Source organism: Saccopteryx leptura, chromosome 1 (genome assembly GCF_036850995.1).
Source record: "Saccopteryx leptura isolate mSacLep1 chromosome 1, mSacLep1_pri_phased_curated, whole genome shotgun sequence".
Classification (NCBI taxonomy): Eukaryota; Metazoa; Chordata; class Mammalia; order Chiroptera; family Emballonuridae; genus Saccopteryx; species Saccopteryx leptura.
Window position 1 is genome coordinate 242,830,291 of NC_089503.1, and position 14,875 is coordinate 242,845,165.

Here is a 14,875-nt window from a genome sequence, read left to right on the forward strand (position 1 = left end):
GGAGGGACCCCCGGCACAGAGAACAGACCAGAGGGCAGCACCCAGAGCCCTTACCTTTCTGTGTGCACGGGAAGGACGGCATGTCCTCGTCACCAGCCAGCTCCTCTTCTGAAACACACAACGCATCCCCGTCGCCGCCGGCCGACCTCACTGTGAGGAAGCCAAGTGCCATCAGATGCTGTCAGATGGGCCCCCGAGCCACACCCACCACTCTCCAGCTGCCCCATTCATTAACAGTCCCCACATTCTGAGCCCACCTCCTCCTGCCCCTGGGTCCAAGTCAGCCCACTTGAGCTCCAGGTGACCTGATGGTAAGCAGAGAAAACAAGGACAAAGAAAAGAATCAAGTGGCTGAGGAACTAGGGTATCCCAACAGGCCTGGATAAAGACTCCATGATCTCCCACAAGCTGGAAAAGACATACAGGCCAGTTCAGCTGCCTATTCTATATGTGCCTTGTTCATTCCTCTTCAGGTGAAGTAAAAAGAAGTAAGAGCCAGTTGCTTGACCCAGTGTCCTTCCACTCCTGGACACACGTGACTGAAGCAGGTGTATCCTCCTCCCACCCCTAGCCTCTGGCCCTCGCTCCTGTTTTTCCAAGGAGCAGACTAGCTGACCTGAGACTCAGAATCTCCCGCCATAAGCAGAGGTGCTGACCAGTCATGCAGTGTGGCGGGACCGGAGGCAGTGCCTTCTAGGGTGGGGGCTTTGTGCTGGGGTTGTCAGTCCAGCTGCCCTCCTCTCCTCGTGCCATTCTCAGCCTAGACTCCTCCTGCACCCAAGACTCGAGGTTCCTGGCATCCAGCTTCTCTAGTTGTTGACCCATCTTGTTTCACCTCCTAATTTTATTTTTTTTCTTAGCTTGGTCTTTGGGGATTTCCTCTGTTTCCTTTCAAATTTAGCTATGCATTTGGCAGTTTGCCTAAAGTTTATCTAGTACCTAAGTTTCATAGTCTCAGGACATTTTAAGCTAGTAACGCTAGAAGTAGAAGCTCCAAGTTTGGCTTTCCTTTGTTCCGCTTTTTAATGCTGCAAAGGGCTGGGTCTTGTCTCAAGGCATTCACAACAACGCTATAAGCTTTATAGTCTAAAGCAGTGGTAGTCAACCTGGTCCCTACCGCCCACTAGTGGGCATTCCAGCTTTCATGGTGGGCAGTAGTGGAGCAACCAAAGTATAAATAAAACAATAGATTTAACTATACTAAGTTGTTTTATAATGATTTATTCTGCCAAACTTAGCGAAAATCTGACATAAAGTACTTGGTAAGTAATTATTATTATATGCTTTAACTTGCTGTAACTCTGCTTTATAAATTTTATAAAGTTACTTCCCTACTTTATAAATCACCATTACTGTGGAACTGGTGGGCGGTTAGAAAATTTTACTGCTAACAGAGATACAAAAGTGGGCAGTAGGTATAAAAAAGTTGACTACCCCTAGTCTAAAGTATCACTTTTAGGGCCAAAAAGACAAAGGTTCAGAGATGTTAAGAATGTTGCTTAACAACACCCAGAGTATGGGGTGAAGCCAAGATTTGAACTCAGAAATCTCTGCTATCATACCTACCACTTCCACAAACTGGTGAACAAAGGTTCTACAAGTGCTAAGAAACTGGGTAGACATGCAGGGGGTTGGGCCCATGACTGAGGTTGTGATGGAGCCTCAGGGGCCCTGACAAGGACCAGGAAGTAACTGGAGTAGCATCTGTGACCTCATTTCCCACATGTTGCGACCATTGTAATCAAAGCTGAAGCCAAGAGGCAAAGTAGGCAAGGGACCCTCAGTAAGTGAAGGCAGCCCCGAGTAGGCTCCGGAGGGAAGGAGCTGTGGGTGACCCGAAATTCACGATGCCACCACCATCCTCGGGAATGCCCTTGGTTTTGTCTCCAGGTCACAGCTTATATGTCGCTCCCTCAGCAGTATTCTGGGAGCTCCTGGACTGAAGTCAGTCTTTTGTTGAATGTATTTCCAAGTGCTGCATTTATCCTTTAGAATGCAAGACTCCTTTTATTACTTATCCAAACAGCTCTCTTCCCCAGTGTTTAAAATCTGAGGTTGGGGAAGCGTGTCTGTCTTGTCTACTCTTTCCTAAGCCCCCAACACAGTCATCGACACAGAGAAATGCCCAACAAACATAATTTAGAATAAATCTAAAAATGATGTGTATTATGCTTTCCGGAAGTAGGTCTATACCTGTATATGGATCGTTGGGGAGCTTGAGACCAAGGTCAGTGCTTTGCCCCCAGAGATTCTGAGTTAACTGGAGGGAGGATGGAGTCCTGGGCTCACATCCATTATCCCTTTTGACCCCGACAACTAGCCTGATAGGCAGAGTGAGAAATGATTCACCCAATTTTACCGGTAAGGAAGCTGACCTGGGGGAGAGGGTTAACTTTTAATATCTGGCTATGGTCACATAGCCAGCTAGTGGCAAAACCTCCTGAATCCTGGCTGAGTTTTCCTTTTTTACAGTAACAGACTCCAGGTAGCCTCTGATAGAGTTAGTATGTTCTTATGTGTGTGCATGTATACATGTGCATGTATACTTTGGAGTATGGTGTGTACAAAGGCAGAAGAAAGGCTGACATGGTGGGCGTGACTGATCCCTGTATAGTGTATGTATTCTGAGAAATCAACCATTTCGGCCCTGCTTTGTGTCTTGCGCTGCTATTCTATTATCAATCTGCCAACAGTTTACGGGATAACTTTGCCTGGGAGGTTACCATGATTACCATGCCTCGGGCGGGGCCTATAGGACTCGTTGGTGCCTTCTGTGCTCTGTCTCACTCCAACCTTAGGCCCTCTCACCCCAGATGATGTTGCGTGCTGTCGGATTTACCGCCATCACGGGCCCCCTCAGGGAGGTATCCCTTCCACTTATTGGAGCAGAAATCCTTCCAGGCCTTCCTGTCGTGTTCCTCATTTCTCCCCACGCCTTGATGGTGCTTCTCTGCCCTCCCTTGGGACTAGGCCTCCTCCCTGTTCTGGCTCCAGGGCTCATTTCATCACTTCACTGTTTACAGCTTTTGCAGGGAATCTGGGAAGACTTAAATCAAGCAAGGCTGACATGGCCCTTCAGCAAACACCCCCCTGAAAGGCACACAGCTTTGTCATAACTTTGCTCTCTCTTTGAGAGCCCCTCAAGTTGGCAATCATTAGCAAGTGGGAAGTAATCAAGACCCCCTTCCGGCACTGTGTGGAGCAGCCCATGGGAAGGGAAGTGGCAGCTGCCAGCAAGGATCTCAGCCCTCTCTGGATGAGGGCTTCGCAAGGATTTGGCCCTATTCCCTCAGCTGACATCTTGGTCCATAACTCACGGCCTCCCCAACCCCCAGAGCTCTCTTCTCTTTCTAATCCTTTGGACTTCCTGTTCACCAGGGCTGAGCCTTGAATCTTGGGGACCCCTGACTTACCTGTGTCTGGAATGCTATAGCAACTCTCCACTTATGCCGTGCTCATTGTAATGAGAACACAATCCAAAGCATTTGTGAGGCTTTTATAAGCCAAGCCCTTTGCAAGCATGGGCTCATTATATTCACATTATCCCAAGATTGTTCCAGTCGGAGGATGGAGGAAGAAACAGACATAAAGAATTAAGAAAAGGTTGGCTTGAGGACACAGAGTGATTGATGGGAAGATGATTGATTAGACAGGAATCTGAACTCCTTCCTTGCACTGGGCCAAGCAGGCTTGACAGAGTCAGGAAAAGAATGTTCCCCCTCCTCTCAGTCTCCCAGGCCTTCTGGGCTGATCTGATTTAGTGTTGGGTGTCCCAGCTTTCGGAAGTGTTTTCAGAGATAGGTAGTGTGGACAAGAAAGGGGCCACATACTAAACCTGACACACTTAGAGACCAAAAGCAATCACACAGGATGGTCTGAACATAAACATTCTTAACTAAAAGCAAGTCATGGCCGGTAGCACATCCTAGGCCTATAGCTTCCTCAACAATCTTTGCCTTCATTGAGCCTGTCTGTTGTCCGTTTGCATCTACAATAATACACACTTGGGATGTCAGAGTAATCAGGGCACCACTACACCAGAGAGGAGACCATAGGCCCCTCACTGTTACCTTGTTCCCCACACACCATCTCCTTGTGTTGTGAATGTTCATTGTTAACCATCCTGTGCCCACCAATGCAAAAGAAGTATGCGTCTCTCTTTATCCAATCTGAGATTTCCTCACTTTGCTTTCTAAATCCACCACCAGTGATTTTCCTATAAACCCTTAAGCTTCTTCCTTTGACTTTAGTGTATAAAATAAGCTGTAAAACTAACATTCACTGGAGAATTTTCTCAAACTGTTGAGATTTTGTTTCCCCGCAACTGTCATCAGTTTGGTTCAAATAAACCAATAAAAACATCCCTGCAGGTTTGGATGTTTCTTATGTAAATGGGAGTGGGAATTGTAAGTCACAGCACCCATCTGTCATGTTACAAAGGCTCAGAGAGGTTCAGGGACCTGCCAGCTAGTTGGTGGTTCGTAAATGTCCCGGAATCTGAGGCAAGATGCAAACAGACATACAGAGTGCTTGCAGAATTGCATACACGCAGCTCAGACAGGCTACAGGGCTGGGCAAAGTCTTTGCAACCAGGCCTGCCATCTGTTTCCATGTCTGGCCTCCCAGCAATTCGTCATCTCCTTGAGGTCAGGAAATCTTCCCTCAGCACAGGGCCAATCACAGAGTGGGTGTTCAAAACAGATGGGTTCACTGACCCTTTGAGAAGCCCTGCATAATACTTAATTATTAACTTCTGCTCTTTTAATTAGGGGCTCATTTTTATTCAAAAATAAAGATGGATGACTGGAAATGTGGTTTAAATATGGCTTACTGTTAGAGTTCTCCGTGGTAAGGGAGTGTTGGTGCATTGAAGAGGCAAAGGCTTAAAGTGGTAGAGATTTAAAATGAACACACATAGGCCCAATGTTTCAACTGAAAAGGAGTGAATGGGGGAACAGCATTTCCCTCCCTCTCTCAGAACTGGAACAGGGCTATCATATTCCTCTCCTAAAGCTCAAAAGCCTCTCTTGTGGTTTTTTGGGGGGAGGGTTTTTTTCCCTTTAGTCTCCCACTTAATTACCTTTAAAAAAACCCTGGCATTTTTATGGCCCTCCAAAATAAGGCCCTGGTCTTTCCCTCTGTCACACATACATGACCCATGGATAACTGAGGACTTCTGACATGTTGAGAACTGAGAAGCACCCGAGTATCAAAAATGATGGGTAGCCAGGTGTCTGAAATAATTGGAGAAGCCACCATATTGTAGGCCACGGGTGTCCGAAAAGAGGCTAAATTTCCTCTGTTGCCTTCTCTCTCTCTTTCTTGCTTTTTTTCACTTGGCTCATCCTGCTTAAAGGCTATTGTGACAGGAGGGGGTGAGTTTAGGAAAGGACACTGGAGAAGATGTGGTAATGCCTGGACTTTGGGGAAGAAAGTCCCTTTCTTGGGACAACGGGAGGACAAGCTTGGGACAGCATGCTGCTCTGGGTAGCAAATATCTGAGTCTCCATAGCCAGCTTCTGCTTCCCCTATTCCAGAGGCCCCAAGAGATGGGGACTGTCATGAGAGAGCATCCTGGACCCGGTACTAAAGAAGCCAGGCCCACGACTTACCTAGCCAAGACAGCCAGGGCCCACTCTTCACCTAGCAATCTCTACTGCAATTACAGACGGTGTCGTTTTTTAAAAAGTCAGTGTTGAAGCCAGTGTTGTAAGCTCAGACTCGTAAAGCAATTGCAACCTTGGAGGTTTGAAAGAGCCTCTGTTCCTCTCATACCTAAGGTCATAATAGCCAACTCAAACACTGGGACAGCCACAAGAGGTACTCCTTTTTTTTTTTTTTAAGCCTCTGCTCCCACAGAGCCACGTGGAAGATTCGATGGAAGGTGCATGTGTTGGCACACCGCGAGGCACGACTGCTGAGTCGGCAGGGTTCAGCTTGGTTCCCTTCTCCTTCTGGAGGCGGAAAGTAGCCCAGACCTGGTAACCAACCGCTAACTCCACTGCGGTTGCCGACCCCAGCTTTCTTTTGGTTGACCAAAAAATGTGGAGTTCATTCACTCGTTAACCTTTTTGCAATCTTCCATCAGAGTCAGCAAGGGGGAGAGATTCGAGGAATAGAATAAAAGGTCTTTCTTTGGGAAATTCAAGGAACACATTTTGATGATTATCTCTTCTACAAAGTTCACAGAGTGGGTTTTCAAAACAGCCAATTGGGTCAGTAAAAATAAAGATTTGAGAGTCTTCTCAAGAGCCAATGCTATATTTAAAATTGCAGACTAGCTATAGCCTAAGGTTGGAGAATGCTATAATTAAGGTTGCAAAATTGTTTTCATTAGAAGCCTCCTGCTCTTACCCCCTCCCCAGAGGCTTCCTCTGTGGATGTGCCTATATTCGGACAGGAATCAGTCTGTCTGACGCAGCTCTAGTGAACCTGGTCCTTCCCTTTCAGGTCCTCCTGCCCGAATGCTCACGATCTGCACCCCTGGAATCCCACGTCTTTTCTGCCCCTTCATTCCTAAAATCCACACTCAGTGCTCAGGGACAGGCTCTTCCCCTCCCCCTGCCACCTCTGTCTGAAGCCAGGCCGGCCCACAGCCTGCCACTGTCTGCCTTCCACTGCGCTCCCGGGATCACAGAGCTTGTGGGCAAATTCCCCCTTCTTCCCAAGCCCTCTTTATCCTAAATGACTCTCCTCCCTTTTCTTGCCCTCAGTGCTTCTAACTGGGGTACTCGTGGCCTTTGGGTGGCACAATTCTTCACGAGACAGGATTTTCCCACACTGCACTGACACGTGGGATCCTGGCCTGGTAGCTGCTAGTAGCAATCTCTGGTCCTTGGGAAAACTCTAAGTGGCCACTCCTTTTCTAAATACCCTTTCAAGGGGCGGCATGACTGCTCGTCGGAAGAGAACCCAGTCCAGTCACCAGTACAAAAGACCCCAACTCTGCCCCTCCACATTACACACTGGCTTCCTCTGTGCAGAGAGCAGCTCCTCGGCCCCCCTAAACCCCACAAGTCCAGTGGGATGGGACAGATCCTGATGTCTGTTGTCACCTCTTGGCCTTCAAACCCCACTTGGGGTCCATGCTATCTCTCACATGGGGGCTTTCCTTCCCTTCTCTGAGTTTTATGTACAAAAATAGTGGAAATACCATCTACTTTACAGGTGCTGGGAAAATTCAATAATGTGGTATACAAGCAGTATCTGGCCCATAGTGAATACCCGATCAGTGGTAGTAACATCGTTTTCATCAGGACTGGTCTTCTTTGTCTCCCTTTCTTCCCCAAGCCTGTCACTTTCAGGACCAATTTCCAACTTTGAGCAAATCCATTTTCTAAAACATGTCCTATAGAACACTGGATTCAAACTACTCTTGGTGAAAAAGAACCCTTTGACCGAGTAAGTCTAGAAAATGCTGCATCTCCTTTCACCATCTGAGACACTCACAGCAATCCACCAAAACTTTTTTAGTCCCTCAAAAAAAAAAAAAAAAAAAAAAAAAAAAGAAGACGCCTGTTTCAATCTGATTGATTCAATGTTTCTCAAATTAATTTGACAATAGAACTTCCTGCCATTCTTGAAAAAAAGTGAACTATGAAAGCCCATGGAAATGGTGCTCAGAGGTACACTGACGTCGGGGAACACTGTTCTGGATAAGGATCTCACCTGGACTGGATCAGTTCTTCATCTTGTCTCCCACCATCAACATTATGTTGAGAGCCCACTGGACCTCTGGACCTCAGGGCCCCATGACCTGGAATCTATAGGTCTCATCTCAGGGGCCATAGCTCAGCCTGACCACCCTCTGGAGCCTAAAGTTTACAGCTATTCTATCTGCATGATCAACTCCTTTCTTATACCTCTTCTGATGTCTCCTCCTAATCCCTGCTGCACTAAACCTTTACACCCCGCACTTCATCCGGGCTCTGGGCGAGCCCCCGGTATCAGCGGCAGCTCCCTGGAGCCTTCAGCGTACTCTCCTGCCCCTGTGCCCTTCCCTGCTCGGCCTGTTTGCTCTGCTCTGAGCTGGGAAAGCCCAGCCAGATGAAAGCATGTCAGAGATCGGTGTGGGTCCCCCGCCCCCAGCCAAGTGCTGCCATCTGGATCCTCCCTCCCTATTCCTCCTCTTCTTAGCCCACCCCATTCTCCAAAGATGAGCTCACCTCCTCCCTTTTAGAAAAGAACAAACCCATTTGGTTTAAGATCTTCATCTTCCCCTAACTCCCTCCAGCTGTTTTGCTGCAAACCCACTATAGGAGAAGGTGTGTGGGAACGGGCCTCTGTGCGTTTGGAGCACAACGAGGCCCTCATTTCCACACTTCAAGTGGGCATTGCCTTGTGATGCACAATCCCCCTTCTAAGAAGTCTTCCCCTCAGTGGATACACATTCAACTAGGCTAAAATGAGTGTGTCAAGATGATCGCTAGAGGCTCCCATAAATCTGAGGGAAAAAGTGGATAACTCAAATGCCCATTGATAAGGGATTGGTTAAATAAATTATTGTAAATTTGTACTATGGAATATAATGCAGCCATTGAAAAGATAACACAGCTCTCTAATTATTGCCCAGGAAGAATATATATGTTCTACTATTAAACTTATAAACACAGGCCCTGGCCGGTTGGCTCAGCGGTAGAGCGTCGGCCTGGCGTGTGGGGGACACGGGTTCAATTCCCGGCCAGGGCACATAGGAGAAGTGCCCATTTGCTTCTCCAACCCCCCCCCCTCCTTCTTCTCTGTCTCTCTCTTCCCCTCCCGCAGCTGAGGCTCCATTCGAGCAAAGATGGCCCGGGCGCTGGGGATGGCTCCTCGGCCTCTGCCCCAGGCGCTAGAGTGGCTCTGGTCATGGCAGAGCGACGCCCCAGAGGGGCAGAGCATTGCCCCCTGGTGGGCAGAGCGTCGCCCCTGGTGGGCGTGCCGGGTGGATCCCGGTGGGGCGCATGCGGGAGTCTGTCTGACTGTCTCTCTCCGTTTCCAGCTTCAGAAAAATAAAAAAAAACCCCAAAAAACAACAACAAAAAAAAAAAACTTATAAACACAAACGGATAGTATAATCTTACCTATGTGAAAACAATCTGTGTGCAAATATACAGAGAAGGACTTCTGGAAGAAAGCACAAGCCAGATCTTGTCAATAACCTCTGAGGGCTAAGGGTCCATGTGGATGCTGCTATTTTTTCCTCTCTGAATTTTTCAAAAGTTTTCATGAGTATGTATCATAAAGATTAAATGCAACTGGTAATGCAGCAAGTCTATTTCCATAGCCTTTTCTCGGGACTCCATAGCCTTTTCTCAGGAGAGCCCTTCTTCCTTCCACGGCTGAGGTCACCCACTCCTGCCTTCTCCTCCACCCCACCCCCATTTCTCCCTTCCCTTCCCCTCTGCCTTCCAGTGAGCACTGGACAATGCCGCCCTGAAGAACCCGTCATGCCTGGCCTTGCCTCTTACTTTAATTATTCAGTTCCCTTTTCCAGAGACTTCTCTGACACGAGGCCTCCCCGCGCCTTTGCTTCAGTGCTCTCCACCCCCTTCCCAGCCTGTGCAGCCTGGCTTTCTTGGGTGAGATGATCCTGTGCAAGCTCTGTTGAGTATCAGTCAACTTTTTGACACTGTTGCCCTCTTTCTTGGAACTTTCTCCTCTCGATTTCAACATTACCATCATACGTCTCTGCTGGAGTCCCTGACCACTCTTCTTGGCTCCTTCACAAGCGTTTTCTTCCTCTCATTCTCTAAAAGCAGAGATTTCCCAACGTCTCGAGGGAGAAGTAGCAACCAAGCCATCTCCTGACAAGCCCGTTCAAATCCTCTCCAATGTCAACAGCACACAGTTGGAAGTCCTTAGTACAGCACTCAAGGCCTCCTGCTCTTGTGATTCCCTGTGTCTCTCAACCAACTCTCAACTCCAGACAAATTTTTACCCATCACACCTAAATATATTACCAATGACCGGCTTTCACCAACACTGTGTCCTATCTTTACTGACTATCCCTTGAATAACCAGATCCAAATATCGCCAACCTTCAACTCCCCCCTCATGTTTTCCTGAACTACCCCAACTTGAAACGCTCTCTTTATCTCAGGTGATTCCTGTTGAATCTACTATACATACCACTCATTTTTCTTTTGCAGCATCTCCCTTGATTATCTTGTTTTCTTAAGGGGGCATGTCTAGTCTCTGCCTGAGGAAGGAATCATCCTTGTTTCCCTTTAAACTTGCATGCCTCCTCCCCCAAAGCAGGTACTCAGTACATGTTTGCTGACTGAAAAGGGTGGGACAACATCCAAAATAGCCACTATTTTAGCTTGGGTTCAGGGAGCTATAAAGGCATCTCCTCTGAGCCTCAAAGGAAGTGTCTGCAGGGCTGCATCTGGAGATGTTCAGGACACTGTTGGAAAGAGGAGCCTGGAGCTCAGAGAGGTACCTCCGGTAACATCAACCTATTCCCAGGTCAAATCTATGAAACTTGGAAAGGCTGTTCAAAGAATAGAGGCCCAGCCTGACCAGGTGGTGGTGCATTGGATAGCGTTGGCCTGGAATGCGGAGGACCGAGGTTTGAAACCATGAGGTTGCCGGCTTGAGCATGGGCTCATCTGACTTGAGCATGGGATGTGTGGGATCATAGACATGACCCCATGGTCACTGGCTTGAGCCCAAAGGTCACTGGCTTAAGCAAGGGGCAGTGACTTGGCTGGAGCCCCCTGGTCAAGGCACATATGAGAAAAGCAATTAGTGAACAACTAAGGTGCTGCAACTATAAGCTGATGCTTCTCATCTCTCTCCCTTCCTGTCTGTCCTTCTCTCTCTCTTTCAATAAAAAAGAAAATAAAAGGAAAAAAGTGGATGCCTAGTAAGAACCAAGGAGTCTATGGCTGAAACCACAGACTCATCACAAGAGGAGCAGCAAAGGAGAAGAGACAGGAAAAGAACCAATACCAGCTAAACTGCCTCCTGGGACCGCTCTTAGGACACTTCCTACTCTCAGTCTTTTTTCAATGATCTGGGCATAGATCTTAAGTGTCTTAGCAAAGGGTAAGCTCCTTGACAGAAACAGCAGGGTCTGAGATCTTCTTTGCATCTTTCTTGGACATTAGACATATGTGGATATACAAGCCCTGGCATTTATCAGTTGGTCAATAAATGTTTGTTAAACAGAAGCATAAATCTCCACTGAAAACCTACATTAGGTTCGGGGGATGCCATGGTGTGATACTTGCCTTTAAGGATTCCAGCCCGGTGGGGGACTCAAATGTACTCACTGAACGAATATAGTGGACACCATCTATGTGCCAGGTACAGTGTGTGAGTGAGACTGGAAAGAGGCAGACAGGGACCCCATGCTCATGAAAGTCACATTCTGATACTACTCTGTAGGCAGTGGTGGGATTCAGCTGCTTCGCACCAGTTTGGTAAAACTGATACCTAATTTTTTGTTGAGTTCAGCAAACCTGTTGTTAAAACGGCACTTGTAATCAGGGTTCTCCCTGAGGTGGGTACCTGGGCAGCTGCCCAATGTGGAAATCACAAATTTACATTCCTTACTCTCTAACCTTCATCTGTGCGACAGCATATTGTGTATCTCTTTTATTATTCTTATTTAAGTATTAAATGCATGAAATAATAAACTACCTTCCATATATTGTTTTCTTATACTTAAAACGGTCATTAGGGCAGAGAACTGGTTGTTAAATTATTTGAATCCCACCACTGCCTGTAGGCGTTACAGTTCTATTTTGTGTGTGTGTGTGTGTGTGTGTGTGTGTGTGTGTGTGTGTGTGAAGGAAAAACAATCCAGTAGAAAGTTAGTGCTGGAAAGAACCTCAAAGATCATCATCCAGTCTACTTGCAGATGAGGAGACTGAGGGATAGGAAGTATCAATGACTTCATCATGGTTATATAGTTATAAAGCTAGTTTATAACAGAGGTAGGCCTAGCCTTGGGCTTCAGTGCTCACGACACATACACACACACACACACACACTTGCTAAAATGACTGGCAGTCTGTCGTGCTGCTATACGTGCCAATTCTAACACCCAGCACAGCTGCCTGTCCTTCATGTAAACGGCCAAGCTATCCACCAACATCTACTGAGGAAAAGAATTCTTATTCCTCTCCAAAATCAGCTGTGGAATATAAGTCTTCAGTTATTAAAGTCACCCCAGCTGGTGACAAGGTGACGTGTGTGTGTGTGTGTGTGTGTGTGTGTGTGTGTGTGTGTGTGTGTGAGAGAGAGAGAGAGAGAGAGAGTGTTTGAAGCTGATCCCAACATCTCAGACCCTACCACCTCCCTGATTTGGGTCATTTAGTGCAGTGGACCCCAACCCCCGGGCCGCGGACCGGTACCGGTCCGCAGAGAAAGAATAAATAACTTACATTATTTCCATTTTATTTATATTTAAGTCTGAACGATGTTTTATTTTTAAAAAATGACCAGATTCCCTCTGTTACATCCGTCTAAGACTCACTCTTGACGCTTGTCTCAGTCACGTGATACATTTATCCGTCCCACCCTAAAGGCTGGTCTTGTGAATATATTTTCTGACATTAAACCGGTCCGTGGCCCAAAAAAGGTTGGGGACCACTGATTTAGTGGGTCTCCTCACCTTTGCCACATCAGCTCTGTTTGTTCTAGCACCCCGAGGTCTGGGGATGGAGGTCAGGCTTCCCATGTGGACCCAGTCTGCCTGCTCATGAGTGGCTATAATCTCCCCTCACCCAGCTGTGGGAGGTGGAGTTTCCTGGGATCGCACTGCTGTACTCTGCAGCCCCCTCCTCCTCCTGCCTGCCCTTTGCCCACAGGGAGTGGGCACTGCTCTCTGATTCTTTTGGGGAGGGGCTGTTCCTCCCACACTTGGGGAATAGCAGGGTGTGTCTCTGCCTTGTCTGTGGCAGCTGAGGACAAGTCTCCCAGGGGCAAAGAGTGGCCAGTGCAGCAGGCCTGCTTCCAACCAGCTCTCCACCAAGTCACTTCCGCTTCCCAACGCCCAGAGCTGCTGGCCCGAATCACTTGCATCAGAGCAGGACAGCCTCAGGGACATCCAGGAGACCAGGACCCAGAGAGGGGAACACTTGGCCTACAGGGCTAGGGATGGGGGTGGGGCTCATATTGCTGGGAGGCCTCCCATGATGGGACCCTCATTGGAGCTGGAAAGAATCCCACAGGTGGCTCCTAAGGGCTCAGACAGGCCAGTGGGAAGCTCCAAGTGGGTCTAGTAGGAGACAGCTGTGTGGCCCTCAGGTGTGAAAGGGGCTGCACCTGGGGCCAGGGGCCAGCTTGCATCAAAGATGCGACTGCCTGGGAGGCCCGGCTGGCGGCTGGCGGGCAGGCAGGAGGGGCCTCGGGGTGGAAACAGCTTGGCTGGCAGAGCTGGCCCTGGCGCCTGGCCACTGGTGGCAGCGCTCCTCAGAGAATGTGTTTTCTTGTTAAAGTACTGTCCCCGCCAACATCCCTCTCCCCCACAAAACATAACATCACAGTGTTTTGCTTTGAGTGGGGATGGTGAATCTTTGTCAACAGATGTAATTCTCAGATTGGCGGGGCCTTTGGAGAAACATCTGAAGCCAGCTCCCTCTCCAGGAAGGGTTGCCCTGGAAGGGGCTGCCCTGCTCTGCTGGGCACTTTACTTTTTCCATGTGGGGGAAAAAAGTCTTGATGTTTCACACTCCACAGATCCCAAAGGCCAAATATTTGCTGTCTGTTCTGCCTTTTCCATCTCAGGCAGAGGTGCCGGCAATTCCTGGCTCCTGGGGAGAACGAGGGGAGACCCTGCAGGGAGGTGCGCTGGGCATCACCACTCACCCTCCCCAGAGGCTCTGCGGCCTGGGTTCCCCACATGTTACGGGAGAGCACGGAGACGGGAAATACATGAGAGCTGGCCTGAGGCCTCACAGGCCAGGACGCAAGCCCCACGTGGTGGTGAGGCTGTCGGCTGAAACAAGAAAAGGAGGTAAGGGCAGGCCTTGGCCTTCTTTCTCGGTCTCCCAGCCTCCAGGCCAGCAGGCCAGGAGGACCCTGAGACCTGATAACATGATGACACATTTCTGCTAGTCCTCCTCAGGAGCCTCCTCTAAACACTGTCACACCAGCTCTTTCCCCCTCCATTTGGAGGAGAAGAATCGCCTCATCAAGTTTCAGAAAGACGTTTCGTGTGCTCCTGACTACCTCTTCCTTGGAGCGGGGTGTCTCCTCCATTTTGGAGGACTTAGGCCCTCCCTGTGCTTTCCGCACTGGGTTTTGTTTCACAGTGCTTCTCTGGATGGCTGGTGGAGCCAAACCACTCTGAGAATGTGCAGCATCATTGAGGCTGAGAGCCGCGTGGGCTTCGGGCCTGTGGTGAGATGTGGTCTAAGACCTTTCCAGAGGCTTCTGGGTAATGACCTGCCCCCGCCGGCTGACTAGGGAGGATATGGCTGCCTAGATGCTGTAGCCCAGAGCAGAAACTTCCTGGGTGAGGCTCCTCGCTGCTGCCACTCGAGCTTCCTGGGTTTGATTATAACTTGCTTGCCTCATCCCAGACAGTCCAAGACAAGGTGAGGCCCTCAGGAAGGATAGAAGGGCCAGAGGCCACGGGAGGAAGCATTCTGGCCTGGAAGTCAGGAGCCCTGGGCTGTACTCCCTTGACTAGCTGGAAATCTTAAGCAAGTCCTTTTCTCTTGTCCATAGGACTAGCAACCTAATTTGGGGGGCCCAGTGTAAAATTAAAGTGCAGGGGTCTCTTATTTTAAAAAATTAAGAATTTCAAAAATATATATATAAGAATTAAAAAATTTTTTTTCAAGACAGCGACAGCAGAGCATTAACCTAGTGCAAGGCCTTCCAAGCGCATGGCCCTGTGGGAATGCACAGGTTGCAAACTCGTGAAACTGGTCCTATC

The 14,875-nt window shown here is 48.6% G+C and overlaps 1 protein-coding gene across 1 annotated transcript in view; it reads right to left on the reverse strand.

Annotated features, from left to right (window-relative positions):
* The window catches only part of SCARA3 (scavenger receptor class A member 3), a 38,593-nt gene that overhangs the window by 22,259 nt on the left and 1,459 nt on the right, over positions 1-14,875 (reverse strand). Inside the window, exon 2 of the mRNA XM_066388583.1 lies at positions 55-150. Within this exon, the coding sequence (XP_066244680.1) occupies positions 55-150 (96 nt within the window). The remainder of the gene's footprint in view (positions 1-54; positions 151-14,875) is intronic.